This window comes from Pituophis catenifer, unplaced genomic scaffold (genome assembly GCF_029215685.1).
Source record: "Pituophis catenifer annectens isolate HBS135680 unplaced genomic scaffold, rPitCat1.0.hap2 SCAF_12, whole genome shotgun sequence".
Classification (NCBI taxonomy): Eukaryota; Metazoa; Chordata; class Lepidosauria; order Squamata; family Colubridae; genus Pituophis; species Pituophis catenifer.
In genome coordinates this window covers 13,330,103-13,357,925 of record NW_027256892.1, presented here as the reverse complement: position 1 = coordinate 13,357,925, position 27,823 = coordinate 13,330,103, and the positions used below count along the sequence as shown (strand labels likewise).

At 43.6% G+C, this 27,823-nt stretch overlaps 2 protein-coding genes across 5 annotated transcripts; one reads left to right on the top strand and one right to left on the bottom strand.

Annotated features, from left to right (window-relative positions):
* Positions 1-632: 632 nt before the first annotated feature.
* Positions 633-21,732, bottom strand: SIAE (sialic acid acetylesterase). The gene is made up of 11 exons (XM_070952456.1): positions 21,681-21,732; positions 18,747-18,932; positions 16,812-16,970; positions 8,719-8,894; positions 7,403-7,541; positions 6,517-6,700; positions 5,115-5,224; positions 4,903-5,036; positions 3,653-3,807; positions 2,435-2,630; positions 633-1,248 (listed from the first exon to the last, which is right to left on the bottom strand). Exons 2-11 carry the CDS (start codon positions 18,808-18,810, stop codon positions 1,012-1,014), a joined length of 1,554 nt encoding a protein of 517 aa, XP_070808557.1. The 5' UTR covers positions 18,811-18,932; positions 21,681-21,732; the 3' UTR covers positions 633-1,011.
* On the top strand, positions 21,596-27,823 carry SPA17 (sperm autoantigenic protein 17). Of its 4 annotated transcripts, none has more exons than XM_070952457.1 (5): positions 21,596-21,769; positions 23,605-23,784; positions 25,130-25,200; positions 25,826-25,888; positions 27,441-27,823. In XM_070952457.1, the coding sequence occupies exons 2-5, from the start codon at positions 23,631-23,633 to the stop codon at positions 27,654-27,656; spliced, it is 504 nt and encodes a 167-aa protein (XP_070808558.1). In that variant the 5' UTR covers positions 21,596-21,769; positions 23,605-23,630; the 3' UTR covers positions 27,657-27,823. The 4 variants fall into 4 exon arrangements, with proteins under 4 accessions (XP_070808558.1, XP_070808560.1, XP_070808559.1 ...); XM_070952459.1 differs by lacking the exon at positions 21,596-21,769 and adding an exon at positions 22,078-22,146; XM_070952458.1 differs by lacking the exon at positions 21,596-21,769 and adding an exon at positions 22,093-22,154.

The window sequence follows — 27,823 nt, the reverse complement described above, 5'->3', positions numbered from 1 at the left end:
ACATAGGAAAAACCTCCTGGCTTTTGGCTGAAGCCAGAGATTTTGCTTGAAAAAAGAAATATACTTCTATGTTCTTATTTTTATAAAGTGATATTGTACTTTTAATGTAACATTTCATATTTGAAAGGGTTTTTTTTTTTTTTTTTTTTTTGCTGCAAGAATTATTTGCTGCAAGTGGTAGTACCACATAATGTAGATCTGGAATGCAATGAAACCCAAGACCCTTATTTTAATCTGGAGGTCAATAGTAGTTCACTTCAGGGCAGACAAGATACACAGTCTAGATATATATCGCTTTAATGCATCTGCCAACATCACTCACCTTGCCAAGGATTGACATCCAGCAACATCTGGAATGCCATAGCTTGGCCATTCCTTTTAGCATAAAGCTGTGGCTTGTATTAGGCTTACTCCTGCTCTAGTTGCCTAGGAGAGTGGGAGGAGAATGTTGAGTGTTTGTTCCCTGCTTTCCTTATAACACTCCTCTTCAGATCAGCTGGAGACAAGAGAAGAGCAAATGGCTGGACCAGTACGGCATCTTACAATTGGCCCATCCAACTCGTATCTGTACTTGGGAGCTTGGCCTGCTAAATTCAGGAGGACTTATGTTTAAACATGCACTGGAATGTCAATGTTCCCAGAGGAATCTTTTATTGATCACCCATCATGCCTTGTCATTCAGAATCCTGGCTCTCCTGGTTGTGTGCAGGTAACCAGGGATTGTTTTAGAAGTGGTTTGATTTCTAGTGAAGTACTTACAAAATAATTCTGGTTATTACAGCACCTCAGGCAGGTAGCAAGAGTAAGAATTGTCAATGTCTGATCCACCCTCCCTACTATGACCTTTCTGGCAAGTAAGTAACTGGGTTGCTCATTTTAAAATTCTTCTCTGCAGTCATCAACCTGAGAGGTTTACTGCTTTAAGAAAAGTAAGCTGTAGCTGTGTACGCCACACTTCTTTTTTTTCCGTCTGCAAAATAAGCTGCTGATTCCTCTTTTCACTCTCAGCTCTCACAGCAAAATCCATGCAGGGTTATTTTGGGAAAATGTAATGAAGGGAGGGGCAGGCAATTCCTGTAGATTGTAAACGGGACACTGTTTGTATTCACAAGGCCATTCAGACCAGGCGTAGCGCAAGCCCTTTATGCCACCTGAACAGGTTGGGTTCTGCAGGATTACCGAGTAGGAAGAGGATGACACAATGCATGCTGGTTTCCAACTGCACGTTCCCTGATTAGAGCAACACACCTGCAAAAAGGCAAGAGAGAGCAATTGCTTCAATTGCAGATTCTGCATCTTTCAAAGCAACAACTGCTGAGGGCTTGGCATTAGGTTTGTGAGATGTTTTAGTCCTTGTTACTCCCTCTACCCGTGTCATTTCCCCCAGTCTAGATCTCATCCTTTTAATTTTGAAATTTCTATTAATCTCACTGGGGAAAAGATACAGAAATGACTTTCTATGTTTAAGGATTAGAGGAACTTGTGCAAGAAAATGTATTATTATAATTCATTAAAGCTTGCCATAGCTGAATGCCTCTTAACAGGATGACAAGTAGATGATGGTTTAGTATGTTGATTCCTACACAGCACAAGATAGTAGACAACACTTTCAGAATTTGGGCTGAAATTCACTCTTTCTTGTGCTGTTTCTCCCTTTCTCTTGCCCAATGTTCCTTAACCTCTACAACTTTAAGATGTGTGGACTTCAACTCCTAAAATATCCCTGCCACATATGCTGGCGGTGGTACTCTGGAGTTGAAGTCCATGTATCTTGTATAAAGTTGCTGAGGTTAAGAAACACTGCTCTAGCCCCATCTTTTCTTTCTCTAACTTTTAACAAGGCCATGTACACTGTACGCATACATATAGTCTTAGTAGCTACATTTAAATAAATGGCAAGCAGGTTATAATTCAAGGCATAGAGCCGTGATGGCAAACCTATGGCATGCGTGCCACAGGTGGCACATGGAGCCATATCGGTGGGCATGTGAGTGTTGCCCTAGCTTAGCTCTAGTGCGCATGCGCACGCCGGCCAGCTGATTTTCAGGCCTTCCAGGCCCACCAGAAGTTGGTAAATGGGCCATTTCCAGCCTCCGGAGGGCCTCTGGGGGGGTGGGGAAGGCAGTTTTCACCCTTCCTCAGCTCCAAGAAAGCCTCTGGAGCCTGGGGAGGGTGAAAAAACGGGCCTACCGGGCCCACCATGCGCCAAAAGCACGGGGGGAGGGGTCACAAGCGCATGCATGGGGCGCATTGGATTATGGGTGTGGGCATATGTGCGTGTGACCCCCCCGCGCTCCCCCCACTTTTGGCACGCGACAGCAAAAAGGTTAGCCATCACTGGCATAGAGAATCCTCCTGTATTCAGGTAGCTAACTAGATGTATTGGACGCTAACTGCTGTAATCCTAAATCAACATCTCTTCCTCGTCTTTTACCTCAAAAGTCTTGTTGTCCATGTGACGCAACTGAACACATTCCTCAAAGGTGATATTAAGAAGCCTATGGGTTTCATTCACTTGCACTTTCCGAGGATAGGGTCCCTGGAAGATTATGCTTTTCTCCCCATAAGCCACTGCCAGTGCTCCAAGATGCAACCTGTAGGCCACAGTCCGCTTATCCCGGGGGTGGATGCTGAAGGACAAAGAAAAGGGATGAGAGAGGTCAATTGGAACTAAGGCCCCCCTTTTTTTTCATGCTCACGTTTTAAAAGGCTAACCAGCTGGCAGCTTTCAATATTGCAAGTGAAAGCTGGAAGTAAAGGTGCCATTTCATAAAGAACAAGAAGTCTGAATGGATATCAGAGCTGCTTAGTAGAGAGATAGATGGCATACAAATTTAATAAATGCCAGCCAAAAGCTTCTAGAGTCCATCTCATGTTGTACTTACCTGACTTGTATTTTTCAGATTTGCAATCTGCCATCACTCTTTCTTCTTGATTCCGGCTCACATTGTAGAGAGTCAATCTCAGGCTTGGGACATTATAAACTATAGTGCAATTCCTTTTTCCCATGGGATAAAATCCATTTCATCAGATGACAAGTACTTTAGTCCACAATAGATTGTGCCCAAAATGAATTTGTTAAAATCTTTAAGGTGGCCCAAGAGCTTTCAGCACTTTTACTAGAATAGGGTAACAGTCACTTTTTTGGGAACTGCCAATTAGTACTATTTACTAGATCAGTGATCTCCAACGTTGGCAATTTTAAGACCTGTGGACTTCAATTCACAGAATTACCCAGCTAGCCATGGTGGCTGGGGAATTTTGGGAGTTGAAATCCACAAGTCTTAAAAGTTGTCATCCCTGGACTAGGTAGCCTGCTTTTCTAGTCTCTGTTTCTGATCAACAGACAGGAATCCCACCCATCCTTCTTTCAACCAGCTTTAGTTCACCCTCCAAATTAATATCACAGTCCCCTTCTCTGTTTTCCCATCTACTTTCTTCTCCTCCCACGTACACATCACTTGTTTCTTCACACATTCCACCTGCTTGTTTCTCCCTCTCCCTATGATGCTGTCATCTCTGATTCCCTCTACCAAGACTGATGTGACCACAATGCAGTATCAGTTTTCAAAGAAAACAGAAGTGTTTTTTAATGAGAGAATAAAACTTCCAGGAGATTAGAGGACAGATCTCAAGCAATTTTAAAATGTACCTGCCATAAGGAGATTCGTCATCACCAAGATCTATGGTAACAGCCATGAAAGTATTGGACATTCTCTTATTAGGGACATAGCCGTAGTCTGCAGTTTGATGCCACCGAATACGTGGAAAGTTGTCATTTATCTGCACATGCTGATCTGTACATAACTGAAAGTGAGTAAAGAATGGAGATCTTCAAGAAAAGGTAGCCACAGATTTCACAACTTGTCATTTTAGTCAGTTCCTACTCAAAACTGAAAGTCCCTGTTACAAATCATGGACAGAACAGCTATGGAAGACCTAATCTTTACTCTTAATAACCATCATTCACTCAGCTACGATTGTAGAAAAATACACAATCTGAGAATGGAAACAGTCCATAGTTGGGTATTATAATCCACCAACAAATGATCCTTCTTGGCCCAAAAGGCACAAAATTCTTGGGTCTCTACACTATAAGAGCAACAAGTGGGAAAATCAAACCTTTTGCATAATTCCATTGTCCCAATATTAGGCAGCCTTCCTCAACATGTACTGGATCAACTCTTATAGTTCTCAGGAATAAGAATTATAGTCAGGAAAATGACATGCTGTCTGAAGAATTATGAGAATTAAAATCCAATGCATCTGGAAAACAAACTGGGGAATGACAAAGCAGTGGCTTCATAAAACCACATGCATTATTAGAGCCCTAACGGTTAGGATTGCTGCTTAACGGTTCCTGATGCACTGTTCTCTACGGCTGAAACAGGCAGGGGTTGAAGTCTGAGGTCTTACATAGCATGTATGGATCTATGCATCACAATGAGTCATCATCTGTTTAGTTTTGGCTAACTATATGTGTAAATCCAGTCATGTGCTTGGTCATCTAAACAAGCCCACTGACTTTTTCAATAATCTATGACTAAAACCCACTACAATTTAAGAGCAATGTGCAAATCTAGCCAATGCTTGGAAGAGGAAAGCATGAATCTGGAAATACGAACCAGTATCTATCACTGATTAAGGATTTCAGAAATAATTAGGAACAGAAGTCTAAGGCTAGATCTGACTGATTTAGCAAAATGCCACTTTTCTACCATGTCCCTTGCATTTTATGATGACAACCTACCATAAAACATTCACATCAAAAGCTTGAGATCAGGACATCTATTTAGATAGGAAGATTCTTCATCTTGAAAAGGATTACATCAAAATTTAAAAGGATAGATTTAAATGAGCCCAAATAACCTGTTCAGGAGTGCATTTCCATTGTACGCTTACCTGAACGAAACCAAAGGGAAACTGCTTGTTGGTTTGACCATCGGATCCTTCATGAAAGGCTTTTCGCCAATCTTCAATGAGTGCAGGGAAGGTGCAATTGTACATATCAGTGTTCATAAGAGTGTTGGCTTCCCCTGCAGTAGACGAAGGTCCAATACATTAGCAGGGGCAGCATCATTCCAGTCCAATCTTGCACTGGTACTCAAACATACCTTGATACCATATAACTCCTTGGATGGTCATATTGACGAAAGGGTGAATCATTGCATTCCACAACACGGATGCTTCTCGGGGACCAGCAACAAGGTACGAGGGAGGACTTCTGAAAGACAGCAGGAAAAATAATGAGTAAAGAGTTCTCACCAGGTAGATTCTGAAAGATTGGGAGCTTTCTCTGTAAAAAAAAGATAACTTGGTAGTCACAATTACTGAATTATTTTTACAAATAACTTTATTATGAGTTTTTAAAGTAAAAGGATAAGAATATTAGAAACAGAAAGAAAAGAACAGAAAGAAAATGCAAGGCTTAAAGTGCAAAAAAAGGGAAAAGAAATACAAATAAATGTCTTCCAACTGTTTGTTACAACAGATACAATTATATACTAGAATTGACCTCTTATTGTAATGTTACATCATGACTTTCATTTTTTCCATTATGTAGTATTTTTCTAATCGTCAAATTCCTACATCCTAATTTTTTTTTTCTGTTTCATCGAAAACATCCAAAACAGGGTCCTGAATTATTGACCACTAATGTCATCAAGGATCAGACCTATTTCATTATGGCAAAAAGAAAAAAGAAAAAAAAGAGCTTTGCTTAGTAAAATAGCATTCTCCAACTGATGTTGTTCTGGAATGTGGTCCTTTAACTCTTGAAATACACATAAAAGTGCAGTAGTTCATTTGCAACATAAGGAGGGCACATAATCACACACACACACACTGAATCCAGCACTCAAAAGATTTAGGGCTGGAGGAATGAGACACATAATAATTAACTTATGCACTCTAATTTATGACGAAAACTGGTCCCTTTAACTGGTATGGGTTGAAATATGTATTACACATTTTCACTGCACCTAAGATGATTTTTAATTTCATTGGACTCATCCTGAATTAAGCAGTACAGTAAACTTCTAGAACGGGAAAATGTCATAGTTACACAGAGAAAAAATGTTAGGAGATTGTAGAGCAGGGGTCCCCAAACTTGGCAGCTTTTTTTTTTTTTTTAAATTGATTTATATGCCGCCCTTCTCCGGAGACTCAGGGCAGCTTACAATGTGTTAAGCAATAGCCTTCATACTTTAAGCTTTAAGACTTGTGGACTTCAACTTCCAGAATTCTCCAGCCAGCTAGAGGTTAGAAGACCTCTGTTGTAGAGTCATAAAACTCTGAGTATTAAGCCATAATGATTTTTAGCTTAATGCGATGTGCAAACAAAGCTAGGATGGTTTGCAAAGTGAGGTTTATAGCAGTATGTGAACAGAATCTTGGCCAATTGGGAGATAAATCACAGGGAAAAAAACCATGGCTCAGCCAATATGCAAACTCATTTTCTAGGATGGAAAATCTCAGATTAATTAAAAAACAGACAGACGAGTCAGTTTTCCTTACCTTTCAATATACTCTAACAGACCACATTCATTCAAAGCCTTCTTGGAGGACCAGGCCTCAACTGGAGTCCCTCCCCAGGAGGTATCTATCAGCCCTATGGGGTACTTGAGTTTCTCGAACAAATACCGGCCAAACAGCCAACATACTGCAGAAAAGTAGCTGAAGTCTCCATGGCCCAGGTTTCCTGTGTAATGGAATATTTTTCTGAATGTTTAGAACATTTTGATGCTGCGGAAATAATACAACTATTACCTTAAATTGATTAGAAAATATGCATTGTAAAAAGATCAAGTATGAAGGACCCATTAAAATAATTAAGCCTAACCTTCACACCATTTGGCCTTCCGATACCTGCTGTTCCTCCAAATATGTTATGCTGGCCAAGCTGCCTGTCAGGGTACAAGGAACACCCCCAACAAAATAAAGCCCTGAGGCCTGAGGTTCCTCAAAGTTCCAATTTATTAGAGATGTCATGTTGGCACATCTGGGAAAACCCGAATCTGAAAGCTTCCAGGTTTCCCCCACCCAGCTAAGAGTTCACAGCCCTGCCCCACCCCCACAAGTTCATCACATTGTCCAATCAACTCTTCAAACTCCACCGGATACAATCTTAATGCAGTCTGCATCAGACATAGGCAAAAGTCCTTGAGTATGGAATGTTGTTATGACTAACTTTCTATCGCTCCAACAACAACCCCCTCCCAACTTCCCCAGCTAAAATATGTGGCAGTTTAGAAGCAAAAAGAAAATTGTCTTCCAAAACTGACACTGCCATTATCCAACTAAAATGGCCAGTTCTTAGCCCACCAATCAACCATAACATGAAAAATATCTTATTGATCCTGCTGATTTCTTGCTAGAAGTTTGACGTAAGTCAGGCTCTTACTGGCCGTTGGAATGGACCACTGCAAGTTCACGCCTCCAAGGTCTTGCAGCTCCACTTCTGACTGAATAAGGGCAGTGGAAAATATCCGCACAAGAGGAAACTTGAATGCATCTTCCATCTCCTTGCTAGCATTGAATATCTAGGAAACAGAGAAGATTCCACTGAAAATTGCAATTAAAAACAAAAGTAATAAAGTACGTCCATACTTGCAGGCAACAGAGTAGGCAACAGAGCAAGCCAGGATCAGCTGTGATCTTTTGGTCTCCCTCCTGCCTTGTTGATATTCTAGCACATAGTGTCCCAACAGTTTCTTTAAAAAAAACAAAAACTAAACTAGGCATAGATATGCTTGCGGTCATAAGCTACTGTGTATTGGTAGCTCTCACTTAACAACTGTTTGTTTAGTGAGCAAAGCTATGATGGCACTAAAAAAAAGTGACTCATGTGATCATTATTTGTGATCTTCCCAGCCAGATTCTGACAAGCAATGTAAATGGGGAAGCTGGTATGATATACCACGTGATGTCTCATTTTGCAGTCAAACTGGAATACCTGGAACTGCTGTTATGTCACCATAGTCAAGTGATGTTTTGCTTAATGACCAGCACTTGGAATCACCAGTCCCAATTAGGATTGTTAAGTGAGGACCACCTGTATAATCCTCCCCTCCCTTTTGTTTTTTTAAAAGATGTTCCCACATGTCCTTGAATGAAAAAAAAATGAAGCAGCCACTCCTAAACCCTGCTGCATTTTTATTGGAAATTAGAAGTTGTAAGGTAGTTTTCAATCTAGTTTTCTATAACCCACAGAGCTAAGGGTTAGAGCAAGCAAACCAAAAACAATCAATAAGTATAGATTGAGCTGAGGTAGCGCAGTGGTTAGAGTGCAGTACTGCAGGCTACTTCAGCTGACTGCTAGCTGCAGTTCAGCAGTTAAAATCTCACTAGGCTCCAAGTTGACTCAGCCTTCCATCCTTCTGAGGTGGGTAAAATGAGGACCCAGATTGTTGGGGGCAATATTTGGACTCTGTAAACCACAGAGAGGGCTATAAAAGCACTATGAAGTGGCATGTAAGTCTAAGTGCTATTGCTATAGATCATGGCTAAGGCAGAATGTCTAAATCACAATCTGGACTTTAGGCTGAGAGCCTAAGTATCATAAGCCCAAAATATCCTTTTAACAAAAGTAATTCTCCGCCTGTATCTCCATAAGCAGAACCAAGAGGTTTGATATGAGTTCCCAGAATGCTTTGTTATCTGATCCCTCTCTTGCATGGTCCTTAAACCATACCTGGAACTTATAGAAATGTGGTTCACCTGTGAAACAGTCATCTCCATGTTACTCTGTCCACTGCAAATCCAAACATCTCCAAAGTAGACATCTTTTAATGACAAATTGGACACTTCTTCTTTGATGTACTGGTGTACCTCTATAGTATAAGGGCCTCCTTGGGCCACAGGATCCAGCATAATTTTCCAAGTCTCAGAGTTTTCTGATAATATTGATAGAAAAAAAACCCAGATTAAATCCCAGGCTTGATATCAACATGGAACTATTCAGAAGTAATGAATGTACTAATATCAAGTCAAATTTTATTTGCTTATAGATTGATGTTTACCATAAAATTGGGGAGAAAACATCATTACAGTAGAGATGATGAGGAACATATATGATCTCATTGCTGAGAAGACCCACTCATTTGCACCTGCCGATTCACTCATATGTGAAAAGCAAAGAACAGAACTGCCAAGGCTGAAACTAGCTGATTGGGGAATATTTTCTAAGCAATTTAAAATCCTGGTTGGAACCTGGCTCTCCAGATGTTTCCTGCAATACCTTCTAGCAACCATTAATACTAGCCTGGCTGACTGAGACTGCTGTAGATTGTCCAGCAAAACATCTGAAGGATCTCAAATTTCGGATGTTTGATTAAGAGCAGCTTGGTTGGCTTGGAAATTCTGGGAGTTGAAGTCCACACATCTTAAAAGTTGTCAACTTTGAAAAACACTGATTCAGAGTATTGAAAGGGCAATGCCAATTCTTTAAACAAGCCTGGTACAAATGGCAACGAACAGAAACAAAGGACAAATTTTACTCCTAGTGGATTGTTAAACAGCAACATTTTATACTGGACTGTTTTAAAAGCAGCTCTACATAAAACAGATTGGAGCCTTCACTGGGAGATAGTTGGCTATCTTAAGGAAGGAATGCAGCTAGAAAATGCAATGAAGCTGGCAAATGGCACCTTTCCTGTCACCATCAAGTCATCCATAGAAAGTGTAGGGTCAAAAGGTACTCCCATTCTAGCTTCTTGTGGTTTTGAGTAGTTCGGCCTACCCACTAGAGAGCAGTATCTTTCCTAAAATGATCAAACCCCTGACAGTTTCTTTATTGTGTTATAACCAAAGTTTAACTTTCTTGTAAGAAACTGATGATTTATTGCCATATTTCTTCTCCCTGGCATCCTGCTAAACATTTGATAGAGCAGTTCTCTTCATCTAGGTGCCACAATCATAGCTTTATTTGGATTCCTGCACAGAGCAGCAGTTAAACTTGATGGCCTGAAATGTAAGAAGGAAATATACAGCCACCCATACAGGAATGGAATGATCCTAGACGGAAGCCTCATTTTGGCAATTAACATTCCCAACTAAGGGAACTAGGCATGTCTAGCAGGGGTGAAATGCTCCCTGTTCGGACCGGATCGCCCGATCAGGTAGTGATGGTGGCGGGTGGTTCGGAGAACCGGTAGCAAAAATCCCTGCAGCCCCCCCCCCCCCCCCCCGCCCAGCTGAGCCACACGATCATCAGAGGCTCTTTTTTTTTACTTTTAAAAGCATTTTTTCTACAACTTCTTCAGCCGAAAAAATGCTTTTAAAAGTAAAAAAAAAAAAAAGCCTCTGATGATCGCGCGGCTCAGCTGGGATCGTCAGAGGCTTTTTAAAGCATTTTTTTCTGCAACCCCTTCAGCCGAAGAGGTTGTAGGAAAAAAAAATGCCTTTAAAAGCCTCTGGCAATCCCAGCTGACTTGCCTGATCATCAGAGGCTTCTAAAAGCATTTTTTTCTGCATTTTTTTAAAAGTAAAAAAAAAAAAATTAGCCACGCCTACCCAGTCACATTACACCCCCCACCAAGCCACGCCCACAGAACCGGTAGTAACAAATTTTAGATTTCACCCCTGATGTCTAGCCTAATGAAAAGAAGGAGTAGGGATGCTAGGGATGCATCTTGCGCATGCGCAAGATGGCGGACCTCCGAGGGGCTCGCTGTTGAGGTTGATGGGGAAAAGGAGAACTTTGGAAACGTCGGAGGCCGTTTTAATGATACTGAGCCCCACGGTCAGCATGCCGATGGTCTGACGGCTCGGATGTGCCATCCCTTATTGGGATTGGCCCAGGGATGGCAGAGCTACAGCGAGGAGATGTAATCGGAGCACTGTAAGGAGGGCGGCGGCGGCGATGGCGACCTCCACGATGACTCCACAGCTGCGGAGCCCCGGAGATCGGGCATTTCATCCTACGGACCGATTGCAGGAGGTGAAGGAGTTAAGGTGGTCCGGGGAGTCTAACTGAGCCGGATGGAGAACTGAGGGAGCCGAGGGAATCATCTATAGCGACCCAAGCCTCCCTTTGATTTGACGGCGGCCGGAAAAGAGCTGGGCTGCCGGGGGGGGGGGGGGTGCGGGAAGCGGAGGGCGATGGATCCGGCACCCGGAGGCTCGGAGGCCTGTAGGCCGCTTCAAACAGTTATTTAGCCCAGATTTGAGGTTGGGGTGTATGTCCAGTGGTCAGCTGCGCCTGAAAACCCCCATATGGACCGAGACCTGGGAAGATCGTGGCAGAATTTGCTCGGAGAAGACGGGCAGGACTATTGGGGGTGATTTGGCCCGGAACATCGAAGGGAGTTGGGGAGTGATAGAGGGGGATTGCCAATTACCATTTGGTTTCCCCCTTGGATTCGCTCCCCACCCCCCTATGAAAATGGCCTCCCCCCGTTGCTGCCTGGACTCTCTATTAGGTCGGCCCATTTTCCTATCATTACTGACTCTGGGACTTTATTATCACCCTCCTGGATTTTTTATGTTTGATCTCTATCTCCTTCTGCTGCTGGCTAGTTTATTCCTGCCGCCCGATTACCACCTTTAGGCCTTGGCTCGGGGGAGGAGAGATTGCAGGCTGGAGGGAGAAGCTGAGAGTCCAGGTCAAGGACTGCTGTTCCATCTGCAGGGAGAGAGTGACTATTGCTGGACTTTGACATCCAGCCGCTGTGAGAGAACGGTTGTGGCCATCCGCCTGTACTGCAACTATCTGATCTGGTCGCCCCCATCACTGTGAGAGAGTGAAGGGGCTCCAGCTTCATCCTGGCCAGCCTTTTTTGCCATCTCTCACCTCAATGACTATCTTTAAATATCGCTGACATCCAAAGTTCCCCTTTTCCATCTCATCATACTTGTATGGCTTATACCTCGGCAGATTTGCTCGCGCTGCGAGATGCCCCCCTCTCGCGGCGATGGCCTTCCACTTTATCGAAGGCCTACCTTAAGGACGGGCTTTGGAGCCCCGAGACGTGGCATGTTTTAAAGCAGGGATTGAGGGGTTTTTTAATTAGGGTTTTTAATAATCTTTTAAGGGGAACTGGGAGGGCGACCAAAGGGGATGGGGGGGGGGGGTAATCCACCTAGGTCAGGGCCCAGCCCGGCACAGGGTAACGGTTTGGAGGGCGCAGGACGAGGGATTGGGGATATCATCAGCACGGTGGATGGGAGGGGCAGATATGGCGGGAGCAGAGGACCTTATCTTGTGCCGGGGGTGCACACTCGCTACTTGAGAGCGATTGCGCGCCCCGGTCCTCAAGGCTCCCCTTGGATACTAGGTGGCTCAGATACTCAGGACCTGGGCCTCCGGCTGATGCTGTGCAACGCCAGGTCCGTGGTAAATAGGCCCCCCTCATTTACGATCTTATTCAAGAGGGGGGAGCGGGCCTGGCGGGTATTACGGAGACCTGGTTGGGCCCGGAGGGAGGGGTCCCTCTGGTTGAGATGTGCCCACCAGGCTTCAGAGCATTCCATCAGCCGAGGGCCCAGGGGAGGGGGCGGGGGGGAGTGGCGGTTATTATTAAAGAAGGTCTTGGTCCGAGGGAGACCACTGTGCCACAGATTGCGGGATGTGAGTCCCTCTTTGTGAGATGGGGTCATGGGGTTCAGATGGGCTTGCTGCTTACGTACCTGGCTCCCTGCCGCGTGACAACGGCCCTGCCCGAGCTACTCAACGTGATAGCCACGGTGGCAGTTGATACACCCAGGCTTATGGTCATGGGTGATTTCAACCTGCCGTCCGTTGGTGAAACGTCGGAGATGGCTCAGGAGTTCATGGCTTCCATGACGGCCATGGACCTGACCCAGTTAGTTCATGGCCCCACTCACGGGGGGGACACACGCTGGACCTGATTTTTGTCTCTGGCCAGTGGTTGAGTGGTCTTATTATAGGGGATATAGACATGAAACCCTTGTCATGGTCAGATCACTCACTCCTTCGTCTGGACCTTCGAACCGCTACACCCCGCCGCAGGGAGGCGGACCCAATTAGATGGATCCGCCCCAGGTGCCTGATGGATCCTGATAGGTTCCAGATGGAGCTTGGGCCAATTCCTGAAGATCTGGCACACGACTCGGCCGAGGACCTGGTAGCTGCCTGGGATTGGGCGGCTGGTGGGGCCTTGGATCGAGTCGTGCCTTTGCGGCCTCTGACCCGGTGTCGATCCCTCGCGGCTCCTTGGTTCACCGAGGAGCTGAGGGAGATGAAACGCCGGAAAAGACGCCTAGAGAGCGGTTGGAGGGCCAGTCTCGCTGAATCTGACTGAACACTGGTAAGGTCGCATATTAAGACCTACCTAGTGGCGATAAAGACGGCAAAGTTTAATTACTTTTCCACCTCTATTGCGTCATCAGGGAATCGTCCGGCCGCCCTGTTCAGGGTAACCCGCTCCCTGCTCCATCCGGGAGCGCGGGAGGATCCCTTGGAAGGCAGGGCGGAGGATTTCGGACAATACCTGTATGACAAAATCGCTCAGATCCAGGGGGATTTGGACTCTGACTGGGTAGATCAGGGCAGGGTGACGAGGAATAGTCTTGAGAATGTTACCTGAGAGGATGCTGTGACTCCCGATGATGTGGACAGGATTTTGGGGAGACTTAGTGCGGCCACATGTTTACTGGACCTGTGTCCCTCCTGGTTGGTACTGGCCTCCCGGGAGGTTATACGAGGCTGGCTTCAGGGTGTTATCAACGCTTCGCTGAGTGAGGGTCACTTCCCCGCCGCCTTGAAAGAGGCGGTGGTGAGGCCTCTCCTCAAGAAGCCATCCCTGGATCCGGCAATATTGGCCAACTACCTTCCTGGCGAAGGTTGTTGAGAGTGTGGTCGCGCGACAGTTTCCGCAATTCCTGGAGGAAACATCCTATCTAGATCCGTTCCAGTCGGGTTTCAGGCCCGGGCACAGCACGGAAACGGCATTGGTCGCATTGGTTGATGATCTCTGGAGGGCTCGGGACAGGGGTTGCTCCTCTGTTCTGGTCCTGTTAGACCTCTCAGTGGTAACATGGTCCTAACATCGACCATGGTATCATGCTGCACCGGTTGGAAGAGTTGGGGATGGGGGGCACCGTGTTATGGTGGTTCTCCTTTCTCTCCGACCGGTCGCAGTTCGTGTTGGCAGGGGGGCAGAGGTCGACCTCAAGGCCTCTTATATGTGGAGTGGCCTCTTATATGTGGAGTGCCTCAGGGGTCGGTTCTCTCGCCCCTCCTGTTCAACATTTATGTGAAACCGCTGGGCGAGATCATCCGTGGCTTTGGAGTGAGATACCACCAGTACGCTGACGACACCCAGCTATACATCTCCACCCCGGACCACCCCAACGATGCCCTTGAAGTGATGTCCCAGTGCCTGGAGGCTGTGCGGATCTGGATGGGGAGGAACAGGCTCAAGCTCAACACTTCCAAGACTGAGTGGCTGTGGCTCCCGGCATCCTGATATAGTCAGTTGACTCCATCACTGACTATTGGGGGCGAGTCGTTGGCCCCCACAGAGAGGGCTCGCAATCTGGGAGTCCTCCTGGATACGCAGCTGTCCTTGGAGGAACATCTGATGGCTGTAACCAGGGGGACCTTTTGTCAGGTTTGCCTGATTCGCCAGTTGCGGCCCTTTCTTGATCGATATTCCCTGTGCACAGTCACTCATGCCCTCGTCACCTCTCGCCTTGACTACTGCAACGCTCTCTACATGGGGCTCCCCTTGAAGAGCACCCGGAGGCTCCAGCTGGTCCAGCAGCGCGGGTAGTGACGGGAGCAGCATGGCGCTCCCATGTAACACTGCTTCTGCGTGAGCTGCACTGGCTCCCGGTGGTCTTCTGGGTGCGCTTCAAGGTGTTGGTTATCACCTTTAAAGCGCTCCATGGCATACGGCCTAGTTATCTTCGAGACCGCCTGCTGCCACCGACGACCTCCCATCGACCCATGCGCTCCCACAGAGAGGGCCTCCTCGGGGTGCCATCAGCCAAACAGTGCAGGCTGGTGACCCCCAGGGGGAGGGCCTTCTCTGTGGGGGCACCTACCCTCTGGAATCAATTGCCCCCAGAGATAAAGAGAATCCAAGACCTCAGTGCCTTCCGCCGTGCCCTTAAAACCTTCCTTTTCCAGCAAGCTGGGCTGGCCTAATTTTTTAAGTGTTTTTAATTGTTTTCTTTATCGTTTTTAATTAATGGGGCCAAATTTATATATATTTTTAATTGTATTTTAATATTTGTACTTGATGTTTTTACTTGGCTGTTCACCGCCCTGAGTCCTCAGGGAGAAGGGCGGTATACAAATTCAAAATAAAATAAAATAAAAAAAATAAATGATAGCAGTCTTCCAGGACTTGAGTGGCACAGAAAAGAGGGGTGTCAGCATGTCAAGATGCATTTATCCTAATGCTGACATAAGAAGGAGAATGCAGGCGTCTGCAACGGGACGGTTGCCTTTCACCTACTTATTTCCTCTGGAGATAATGTCCCCTAGGAGATGGATGGGAGGGGGGAAATTCTTTGAATTGGAGCAGTAGATTAGGGGTGAATGATTGGGAAGATGGCCAATGAATGCAGAGGAGCGGGGGAAGGAAGAGGAGGGGTTTTGGGTCAACATGTCAGTGCCGGCTGCAACGAGTCAGTGTAAAAAGTGCTGTGCTTAATAAAATGGAAATTTGTTTTATAAAAGACTTTGTTTGTGATGCAATTTATTTGAAGACAGCCTGAAAACCTGACAAGGGGATTAACTTATTTATTTATTTATTTATTTATTTATTTATTTATTTATTTATTTATTAATTAATTAATTAATTAATTAATTAAATTTATATACCGCCCTATTCCTAAGGGACTCAGGGCGGTGAACAGCGAACGATAAAAATACATGTAATACAAACGTTAATAAAAAACCAATTAAAATATACTAAACACTCTGGTCCTAGATAATTCAAGACATCCCAATTTAAAATAAAATCAAAAAAGCAATATAAAGGGAAAGTTAGGCCAGGCCGGCCTGCTGAAACAGGAATGTTTTGAGGGCACGGCGGAAAGTGCGCAGATCCGGAATCTTCTGTATCTCTGGGGGGAGCTCGTTCCAGATGGTGGGTGCCCTCACAGAAAAGGCTCTCCCCCTGGGGGCCGCCAGTCGACACTGTTTGGCTGACAGCACCCTGAGAAGCCCCTCTCTATGGGAGCGTACTGGGTGGTGAGAGGCTATTGGTGGCAGAAGGCGGTCTCGTAAGTACCCTGGTCCTAAGCCATGGAGCGCTCTAAAGGTGGTAACTAAGACCTTGAAGCGCACCCGGAAGACCACAGGGAGCCAGTGCAGCTCGCGCAGGAGGGGAGCCACATGGGAGCGCCATGCTGCTCCCATAACTACCCGCGTGGCCGCATTCTGGACCAGCTGGAGCCTCCGGGTGCTCCTCAAGGGGAGCCCCATGTAGAGAGCATTACAGTAGTCCAGGCGTGAAGTGACGAGGGCATGAGTGACCGTATTTAACGAGTCCCGATCCAGAAAGGAACGCAACTGGCGAATCTATTCTCCAAAGCACCTGAGAGAAGGACAAGAAGTAACAGATGAGATCCAACTGAGAACTAAGGAGAAATTTCCTGACAGTGAGAACAATTAATCAGTGGAATAGTTTACCTGGAAGTTGTGGGTGCTCTATCACTGGAGATTTTTAAGAAGAGATCAGACAGCCATTTGTCCAGAATGGTGTACGGTCTTCTGCCACAGGCAGGGGGTTGGCCTAGAAGGTCTTCAAGATTGCTTCTAACTCTATTACTCTATATTCTATGCATGGGCATTAGAACAAGGAAGCCATGTACATATTGTTAATATTATGGATTACCTTCAATCTGTACCATTTTGGTCACAACACTATGATTCTGGGAGAGTGTCAGCATCACCTTAGAACCAGGATCTCCAAAGCCCCATACGATTGCATGAGTTGGTTCCTTCTGGAGTACCATGTGATCAGCATAATAGGAAGCAAAGTGAAACTTAGCACCTGAGGCAGACAAAAAGGAACAACAATCCGGTTTACGGTTTCAGCTTCTCAAAAATATTCCAGCAATGCCTATGCTAGAGTACAACCGTTCAATTCTTAAGACATTTCTGAACAGCAAAAATAGCTGGCAATTCATTAGAGATTGTCAAGGAAGCATATTACTGAGAAAGAAAGAATACATCTCAGATGCATTAAAAATCTTTGAAGATTACACAACTACTTTCATTGTTGCTTTTTCACGTGATCATGTATTTTTTTTTCAACTGAAGCCATTCTCTGCTGCTCTCCCCACCCATACATACATTCATACAATCTCCGATTTCTCTATCTGGTATGAACTTTGGAATTTCACTTTTATAGCACTAGTTTTTAGGAAAGTACGACATAGAATATGTGTCTGTATTTTTATGAGTGAACAGTTTTTCAGCCCAATTCTCTGAGAAGAGACCATTTCTGCCATGTGTCACTTTATGACTGAGGAGACTTGAGTCTACAGTCTGTCCCTGATTCCCTCCTCACTGCAGGAGATGCAGGAGAAAAACAGAGGCCACTTTGCCTTCTTGCCATTATTTGTATGGATTTAAATACTGCATTGTTAGTCTTCATTCAATATGCTGAACCCAGCTTAATCAAATACACTTCCTGTGTACTCCTATCACAATGCTTAAGCAAATACAGCTTAATGTGACTGCTTGATTAACTAACATGTGAAGACAATGCCTACCTAGGTTTTTACAATGTCCTGAACACAAACACCTCAATTTAGTCTAGTCTAGCATCTTGTACAAACCCAGCTGTTAAGTCTTTAAATAACTTGGCTCAGCATATTGTATGAGCAAAAACATAAAAAAAAGAATTTAAAAAACCCCTCCTTTTCTTACAGCTATGGCAACCCTATACTTATTTACTTGAAAGTCACCAATACAAAGAGATACATATATAGCATCATATCCTTAACACTGAATAATTGAAGGAGAGGAATTGATCCTCTTATATTTTATTTGAGGCTACCTTAGCTATGTTTTGAGAGGATTATTAGAAATACAGATTGATAAATATTGAAGGGTAAACATTTAAATTAAGGCTCCAGGAACTTTCTCCCGTCATTTAAATCTCTGTTAGCAAGAATCACTTTAGTAATTAACTGAGTTACAGCCTGGTTTGTTTCATACTCTACTATAACATTTGCAGATGCTACAGAATATATGCCACCGTAGATATGCAATATAAGAAACAGAAGCTGAGCTAGGGCAGGATGCCAAGCAAGTAGTTTCCTTGTACTGTTGTGTAGTAGGAACAACTGCATGCTGCTTTTCAGGATACAACATAAAGTTGAAAATTGGAAAAGTCAATGAGAAAATTGCAAGAAAATATAATAAACCCTTTATCAAAGGGCAACAAACCTAAGCAACTGTTAACAAAACTCTTAAAAGATGCAATCCTGAATGCACCCAGGAGTAAATTCTGTTGGGGCACTGAACTCAAGGGACTTTCTTTGTAAATGTTTAAAAGTTATTCCTCTACTGAGATGAGCTAATTAACTGACTTATCCTCACCAAACACTGAACCAAACTTTGTTCAGGATTTTGCTCAAGGAAGCTCAGCCTGTACAAGATACAAACAAAAAACATCTGGTCGAAGCTTAGCATCGTGGAAGGGAAGCAAGTTCCTACTAGCTAAATGCTGCTATTGTATTTTCAAGATACTGTTTTCTCCATATTGCATTTGCCTGTGCTCATTCACAAGTAGTGGCAGGAACTGTCTCTTCTCACTCACCTGCTGTGCAAGCCAAGAGCAACATGAATAGCAAGGACGCCTCCATCATCTTTTTTGATAACATGAAGCCAGAAAGTCAGAGCATGCAATTCTGGGAGCAGAGAATGTCCGGAGTCTGTATCTTAAAGACATCAATCTCCTTGTGACCTCACACTGGGCTGATCCAAGCCAGGAAGTAACATAGGGCTGGTAGGGAGAAAGTAACATAGCTGTTCATAGGTATGGCAACCTTGTCACCACCCAGCAGATATGAATCCTTAATAATGCTCCAGACAATTTCAACTGTTAGGCTGAGATGGAAAAGGCTATTTGACTGTATCCTAAATCTGACCTACAGGATCTCTTTATGACTTCTCCCTCTTCTGAAAATGTGCTTCCTGAATTTGAGGAAAAATAGCCTCTGAAGCAGGAAAAAAAGGCTGTTAAGGATAGCAAAGCAGCTGAATGTTTCCCAATACCTCCTGAGAAATTATTTTGAATTCAAATGTGTTACATTATTGGCACTTGTAACTCTGCAAAGCCACAACTTTGGCTTAGTACATTGAGGGGGCTGGGTTCCCCAATTAAAAAGTTTTTTTTTTAAAAAAATCCTAGCTTATTCACTAAGCCTAGGTAGTCAAGTTGTATACAATCCACATAAACCACATAATGCTTGTGTGTGTAAACCAGCCACCCTTTGCCTCCTGCCCATTTCTTCTTTGCAACTTCACCCTGACACCCCTCTATGAAACTTTACCCTTTTTACTCTGAAAGAATGGCTTGTATAGTATTCTGAAAGCTCAGCTAAGCATTTCAAGGAAGGACATGTGTGCAAACTCATGTGGCAACCACCAGAACACCCCAGGAGTGCTGGATAGATTGAGAGACAGAAAACACATCCTAGGCAAAAGCCATAGCAAATGCTTAGGATGGTGAGAAAGACCACACATTTTTGGCCATGACAGTACACTATTATCTGCAGTGTTGGGTTTATACATAATGACAAATCATGCATGGTTTGAACTATTCAAAAAATAAAAATACGCTGGAGAAAAAAAACATTTTTTCCTTTGAAGTTTGTATTTTAATTTTCTATACAAAAATATTTTTCTTATAAAAAAAGAACTTATTTTGGAATAAGCCCCAAGCGGCTAAACCTGCCCAGCAGCTTAATACGGAAATGACAGAGGGATTCCCACAACATTCTAGGTCAGGGGTTCCCAACCTTCTCTATACCCCGCACCTCTAGAACACTTCTGATATATTCTTGCACCCCTTACAAAAGTAAATAATTATATGCACCTAATTATGCATATACACTATAATTTTGAAACTTCTAAACCCACATTTTTGCACCTCCTGTAATATTGTCTCCCATCCCCGGTTGGGAACCCGTTTTAGGATATGCTGTGGTGCCTTGATGGATGAATCCAGCCTCATGCATTCTAATATTTGTTCTAATATCCCCTTCAGCAACCTGGTGCCCCCCTCCAGAAACATTGATTTATGATTTATTTGAAACATTTCAACTAAAAAGGATTCTCTTATTGATTTCACCAGAGAGAGAAGAAAGGTGAGAAATCACACCTTCCCTTTTTATACTTTGCATACATAAAAAGCTTTTTGATTGGGTAGGGAAAAATTATCTGTCTAGTTAGTTCGTAAGAATTAAAACATATGCGAGCAACTACCAAAGGAGCACTGTACTCTGGATAAAAGCAAATGAAACATTTGTAAAGAAAAATGTCAGAATGGACATAGGTAAGATTCAACACTTCCCATCATTGAGCCTCAATACTTGCTCTTTTTTGTTCATGGAGGCTTGAGAACGGCTGAAAATGAAACTATGACCTCGTAGATGACCCTCACTGTCAAGGACCGAGGAGTACTCATTTCAAAAGATCTAAGCCCCAGAGCTCACTGTAACAGCATTGCCAAAAAGGCATTAAGAGTTGTTAACCTAATTTTGAGAAGCTTCTTCTCCGGAAACATTGTACTGCAAACCAGGGCATACAAAACCTTTGCCAGACCAATTCTCGAATACAGCTCATCTGCCTGGAATCCATACTGTATAACGGACATTAACAGAATTGAGTGAGTCCAGAGGTATTTCACGATAAGAGTCCTCCACTCCTCTGCTCGCAATAGAGTACCTTATGCCATTAGGCTTGAAATTTTGGACCTGAACAACCTAGAACTACGCCACCTACGGTCTTCAGCAACAAAGCGGTCAATGCCTGGAATGCACTACTTGACTCTGTTGTTACATCCTCAAACCCCCAAAACTTTAACTTTAGACTGTCTACTGTTGACCTCACTCCATTCCTGAGGTCTGTAAAGGGGCGTGCATAAGCACACCAGCGTGCCTACCGTCCCTGTCCTATTGTCCCCATTTATTCGTATCGGTTATGTATATACCTATATCTGTTTATATGTTTATGTATGTTCATACTTATACTTGCTTTCTCATACATGCTTGACAAACTAAATAAATAAAATAAATAAATCTACAAAGCATTTGAATACTCTCTTGCCACTCCTGGCTTCTAAAAGGGAGGCTTTGCTTGAAGGTTATAAAGCTTATATATGCAGGGCAAATCATGAGGTACACATTTTGAAAAGGGAAAATTGACAAAGACAAGAAAACCCACGTAAGTTGGCCAGTGTAACTACTACAAGAACCATATGGCAAGTATTACAAAGTCCATGCTGCGTGGCCCTCAGTGCCCATCCCCGGCGCCCTCGCAGCCTACCCCATCTGCAAAGCCACGGGGGATGGAAGAGCTGCCCGGGCGGAGGCCCTGCCATCAGACCCCGCCAGGTTGCCAAGAGGCCCGGTGTGTGACGTCACCGCGAGCTCTCTGTGACGTCACCGCCCCGGGACCCGTCTAAAGCGCGGCCTCAGGCCCACCCTGCCCGCAGAGTCCCAACTCCATGGGCCCTGAGAAGACGTACTAGGAGCGCAGGCTCCCCGCTTGGTCCTTAAAACCTCGGCCGCGCCATCGCCTCCTTCACCGGCGCCCGAAAACAGAACTGAGAACGCGGTGAGGCCCCTGGGCGATAACGGATTTTAATTGCGGGCGGGCTGAAGAGGGAGGTAAGGGGGTGGGGAAAGGTTTGGTGGCTGAAGGACGGAGCTGGCAGCCAATCGGCAGACGGAGTGGGCCGACCTAGGAGAAACCAACCTCCCTGAGGCACCGGGCGGGACGAGATTTTATTTGGGGGCGGGCTTCAAGAGGGGGGAGGAGGAGGAGGGGAAAAGGTTTGGTCGTTGAAGGGTGGAGCTTGCAGCCAATCAGCAAACGGGGTGGGCTGACTTGAGAAGCCAACCGCGCGATTTTCCGCTCTATTGGCCCTCCACGCTTGCCGTCTTGATTGGAGTTGCTAAGCAACGGGAAGGACGCTGGTCTCTGTCCTTGCGGTAAAAGGGTAAAAGGAGGCCTGGGAATTATCCTCCTGGCGGGCCGGGGAGCTGAAGAGGCCGGGGGCGGCGGCGTGGGGGCGCTAAGCACCTCACCCCGTGTTGATAGCTCCAGGCTGGGAAGGAAGAGGCGCAGGCAGGCCAGGAACCTGACTGCATCAGAACAAGAGCGCTTTTGAGCATGGGCAGACTACAAGTAGTCCCTGCCAGAGTACAGGCAGTTCGTTTAGTGACCGTTCAAAGTTACAGAGGCACTGACGAAAGTGACTTATGACCATTTTTTACACTTACGACCTTTGCAGCATCCCCATGGTCACATGATCAAAATTCAGATTCTTAGCAACTGTCTCATATTTATGATGGTCACAGTGTCCTGGGGTCATGTGGTCCCTTTTTGTGACCTGACAAAGTCAATGGGGAAGCCAGATTCATTTAACAATCATATTAGTAACTTAACAACTGCAGTGATTCACTTAACTGTGGCAAGAAAGGTCGTAAAACTCACTTAACAAATGTCTTATTTAGCAACAGAAATGTTGGGCTCAATTGTGGTCATAAGTCAAAGGCTATCTGTATTTCTCCCCGTGAGGAAGAGGCTTCCATTACTGCTCCCTTCCCCAACTTTTACAGGTACAGGAATACAGGCCCCATCGTTCCCAGCAAGCATGGCTGGGAATTCTTGCTTCAGTGTTTTAAGCAGGCTCCTATTTTGTACCCCTGCTTTGTGCCATGTTTTTCATGGAAAATCTGATGAGTCTATTCAATAGTAAATGTTGCTAAGAAGGGCAAAGTAAAATACTGTAAAGTAGGGATGTCCAATCTTGGGGACTTGGATATCTGTGGATTTCAACTCCCAGAATTCCCCAGCCAGCCATCCCCATTCTAGTTGGGGAATTCTGGGAGTTGAAGTCCACAAATTGCCAAGGTTGGATGGACACCCCTGCTGTAAAGCCTAAACTTAAACATGTTTATGTGAGAGTCAATTTAAAAAAAAAAAACTTAATTAAATTAAAGAATATAGAGAATTCACTATCTGTTTGAAATTGGATTGGGTGATACTGAGATAAGTGGACTAGTAGTCTGGTTCAGAACAAAGCAATTCCTTGTTTAAAATGTTGTTACAATTAGATACTTTGTAGTAATTAAAAATATTAAATAGTGTGAGCTTGACATTCAGATTTATTAATACTTTTATTCTGCCTTTTGTAACTCAAGGTGGCAAGAATATATAATACTCCTTCTTCCTCATACTTTTGCCACAACACCAGATTGTCAGGTAGATATATAGCATTTTCGGACAATGCTGGCTCCCTCAGCTAAGAAATGGAGATGAGGATCACCTCCCCAGAGTCAAACACAACTAGACAGGGGAAACCTTTACCTTATCTTTTTAACCACCATTTAATGTCTTATTTAGATTATATATCTCACTAATTGTTCTTGTAAACTGAACTCTAGGTATAAAAGAAACTTTTCCAGAAACAATGGCTATTCCGTTCTCGAACACCACTCAACGCATTCCTCCAGGATTTGCCAATCTGCTTGAAGGGCTCGCCAGGGAAGTCTTAAGAAACCAGCCTGATGATATACCAACTTTTGCAGCCAAGTATTTTGAATCTCTCCTTATTGAAAGAGAAAGTAAGTTTCAATTGACTATATTTAAGGTTTTTAACATACATTTGCGTTCTTGGGCTTCATCTGGTTTGCAAGAAACCATTATTTATTCACTTAGGTATCCATCATGTGGCATTTTTCTTTCTCAGGAATGTTTTTGCACCATCCAGAAAGTAACTAGGATTCTCTGTTAAAACTGAGGAAGGGCTGTCCAGTTTAGCCACTATGTAGATTCTGAAATCGGCTATTCTCAAATGCTCAGTGCCTTCTTTTTGTTATGCTCAGATTGGTAGGTTTGAGTTACCTTTTTTACTATATACCGTATTTTTCAGAGTATAAGACGCACCTTCCCCCCCCCCCAAAAAGAGGCTGAAAATTTGGGTGTGTCTTATGCTCTGAATGTAGCTTTTTCGAAGCTTTTTTTCAGCCCTAATGAGGCACTAGTGAGTGATCTTCCCAGCTTTGCCTGCTCCCTTGACTCTCCACTGTGCTTTAATGAGGCGCTAGCGAGTGAAGTGATCTCCATGCTTTGCTCCAACTCTCTTCTGTTTTTTTCAGCCCTAACTAGGGGCTAGCGGTGCTTTGCCTGCTTTTCTCATTGCTGCTTCCTCTCAGCTGTGCCTTAGAAGCTGTTTTTTATCCCCAAGCAGGAGATAAAAAACCAGCAAACTAATGTGCTGAAGCTGACCAGACTAAGGATGCTAGCCAGATGAATACCTGGTAGGCAGATTTTTTTTTCCTATTTTCCTCCCCAAAAATTAAGCTGCGTCTTATACTCCGAAAAATACGGTACATATATCACTTCTTTTAAATTTAAATTTTAATTTTGACCTATTATCCTGCATACTATAAAGAGTGTTACACCTGTTTTCCTTTGAATGAGACAACTCGCCATGGCTGACTTGCCATGGTCATCTTGCCATGGCCCACCCACCCTAGCTGACTCGCTGTGGGACTATTCAACATGGGATAACTCAACAGTAGGGAAAATTGAATTTCAGCAGATCTTGTCTTGCTTTAGGTTTGAACCTTTTCAGGTTAGAAGTCTTTGAGGCTGGGTTGAGCCAGAGCGTAGAGTCCCAGAAACTCATTTGTCCCTCCTCTCTTCAGTTATCCCACTTTGAATTGTCATGTGGTGAGTTGGCCAGGGCCAGTTGTCTATTTTTTCCTCTTTATTACAGATAATTGAAAAGCTGTTGAGCTACATGTGCATGTTTACCTTTTTTCAGTTAAGAAATCTCAACTGTTGTTAAAGGAATGTCAGTGTCATTATGATTCCCAATTTAATTAAGCACCATTTGACTAGGAAGCTTTTATTTTTTTTAAGAGAAGTCAGTAATTTTTCTTCAAAAAAAGTCATGTCTTTTAGAAACCGGATATGATCCAACTGAATGGGGAGCAAAACTAGAGGACCGATTCTACAATAACCGTGCTTTCAATGTAAGTATTATTATATAGTGAATGACTCCCCCCCCCTTTTGACAAGCAGACCTTTGAATGAAACTAAACAAAATATAGGAGATTAAAATCCAGATTAAAAATAATAGCCATGAGGTTAATTAGGATCATTGGCATATTTTCAAAGGAATGTGGATTATTTATTTATTAAGTTTATTTGCTGCTCATCTCACTGTGATGCAACTCTGGGCAGCTTACAATAATTAATTCATACAACAATGATTTTTGAAAAGCTTATTTTGAAAAATGATGAGTGGGAATCTAAAATTTCTCCTACTATTGAAATTCAGATTCACTCGCTTTATCCTATGACTGCTATGGCATTAAAATATCCCATCATGCATACGTGTACCCATAAAAAGGAATGAAATCACTTCTTTCCTTAAGAAGTGCCTTACTACAACATCATTTTACATCATCATTTCAATGGATTCTATATGAAGCCTAACGAGAGCTTGGCATACATTTAGTAATTTTGTCACCATGTACTCAGTTACCACTCCAATGATTTGCCTTTAGGGTTTTGCTTGCATCAAAATTCAGTGGGGGAAAAATCATCTGTACCAATAGGCTCTTGTGCATCAATAATACCCTCCTGCTTTTTCAGGAACTTGTGCCACCAGGAGATGGAGTTAGAAAGGAAAAGAAAGAAGAAACTACTGGAAAACCAGTAAGTAATTTTTCCAGAGATTAATTGCATACCTTTTCTAAACTAGCCTTTGTTGTAGATCAGGGATATCAAACTCGATTTCATTGAGGGCTGCATCAGGGTTGTGTTTGGGCCGGGATGGGCATGGCCAGCTCATTCATGTTGGGGACGCCTGTGGTGGCCCAAGCACTCCGCCAGCTCTGTTTTTGGCTGTGATGGCCTCCTGCAGCCCTCTGGCAGTGAAAACGGAGCTTGGGAAGGCTCCCTCACATGCTCTGTTTTTGCTGGCAGAGGCACTGCGGGCCTGTCCTTTGCTATTTCCAGGGCAGCCTCACGGGCCAGATCTAAGCTGTTGTAGATAGTACTTGCTGACTTTGGTGTGCCTAAAAAGTTGCAGTGAGGTTGTCCACTATCATAGGAGCCAACATTAATTTTATATGGGATCCAACAAGGGTCAAATTGATGAAGGCCCATTAGCAATTTTTCCATTTGAAATTAAACAATTGAAAGAATTTATCTCAGTAAAATTAGTAAAAACTCTATCTCCAAAACTGTTTGGCATAAAGAAATGCGTACATATTCCCTGAAGACTTAAATTGCTTCTTCTAAGTTACTCATACTCTACACTTAGATTTAATAAAGAAAAAATATAGCTGAGAATACAACACCTTTTTCTATGAATTTCCAGTGAAAATATGTATGAACAAAGAATAGAGGTGCCCACTCAGAGCACTTTAAATTGTTTCTTAAATACCACCAGTTTTAACCATCAAGACACATTGCAAAATCCTGTGCATATTTTAGCAGTCTTAAGCACTGCTAAATTTACCCAGTGAAGTTATCACAACTTAAAACTATATTAACTTTGTCAGTTTTACCCTTTGCATTCATTCTGTATAAATGTATAAAAAGTATAAAATATACTTTTATGTAGTTGTAAGGTTTATATTATCTTTATGATTTATATTATCCTTGCTGTAGCAGTGCAGGCAATGTAAATAGTGCTCCCTCTTCCCATTTTTCATCCCAAACAATATTAAGAGATTTTGTTGGCCATCCAGATGAGTAATGAAGCTCAGCTTCAGCAGGGAGTTTCCATAGCAGTGAATGGACAAACTGGTTAATTTGACCAGTACACTCTAAGAATCTTTATATTGGCATTTTTATTTTTCCAAATAGTATACGTTTGCTGTTGGATGAACAATTGGTCTTATCTAAGCATTAATTTGGGCATTTGTACCAGACAAAACTTTCTTTGAAAACCGAGCAAAAATTGCTTAAGTGGTATTTGCAGAGTTTAATATTGAAAATAGCCCTACTGATTTTTTGGGGGGAGGGAGTAGGGAGAATATATATTTTAAAACCGAACAAAAGCAAGATGCATTTTACTCCCCACCTAGCTTCAGCATCATTCTTCTAAATTATGCATACATACAAATTTGATTGGCATTTATTGTAGCTTAATTTTTTTTTTCTTCCTTTCTTTCTTCCCTTTGTACACCCCTTTTTGAAACCCGGTGGGCAAAATGCAAAGGAGAGAAATGTAAACTTGATTTTCTTTTAAATTGTAAAGGAGGAAGAAGACAAACCAGAGGTGGATATTCAAGGGACCTTATCGGAAGAACAAGCTGCTGTAAAAATCCAGTCCATTTTCCGAGGATACAAAGCAAGAAAAGAAGTTAAAGGCCGAGAAGAAGGAGAAGATGAAGAAGGGAAGGAACCTGGAGAGACAGACAAAGAAGCTGGGAAGGAGGAAGTCTCAAGTGAGCCTGATAAAGGACCACAGTAATCAGACTCACCAGTTCCATCAAGAGTCCCATTTTCAAACAGGCGTACGGCGAAGTCCCACTGGTCTGCTTAGAAACAACCTGCCAAGTTTATTAAATAAACCATACAGTTTAAAGCTGCATGCAATCTTGGTGCTCATCAGCGGATCAATAAACTGACCCTGTTTTC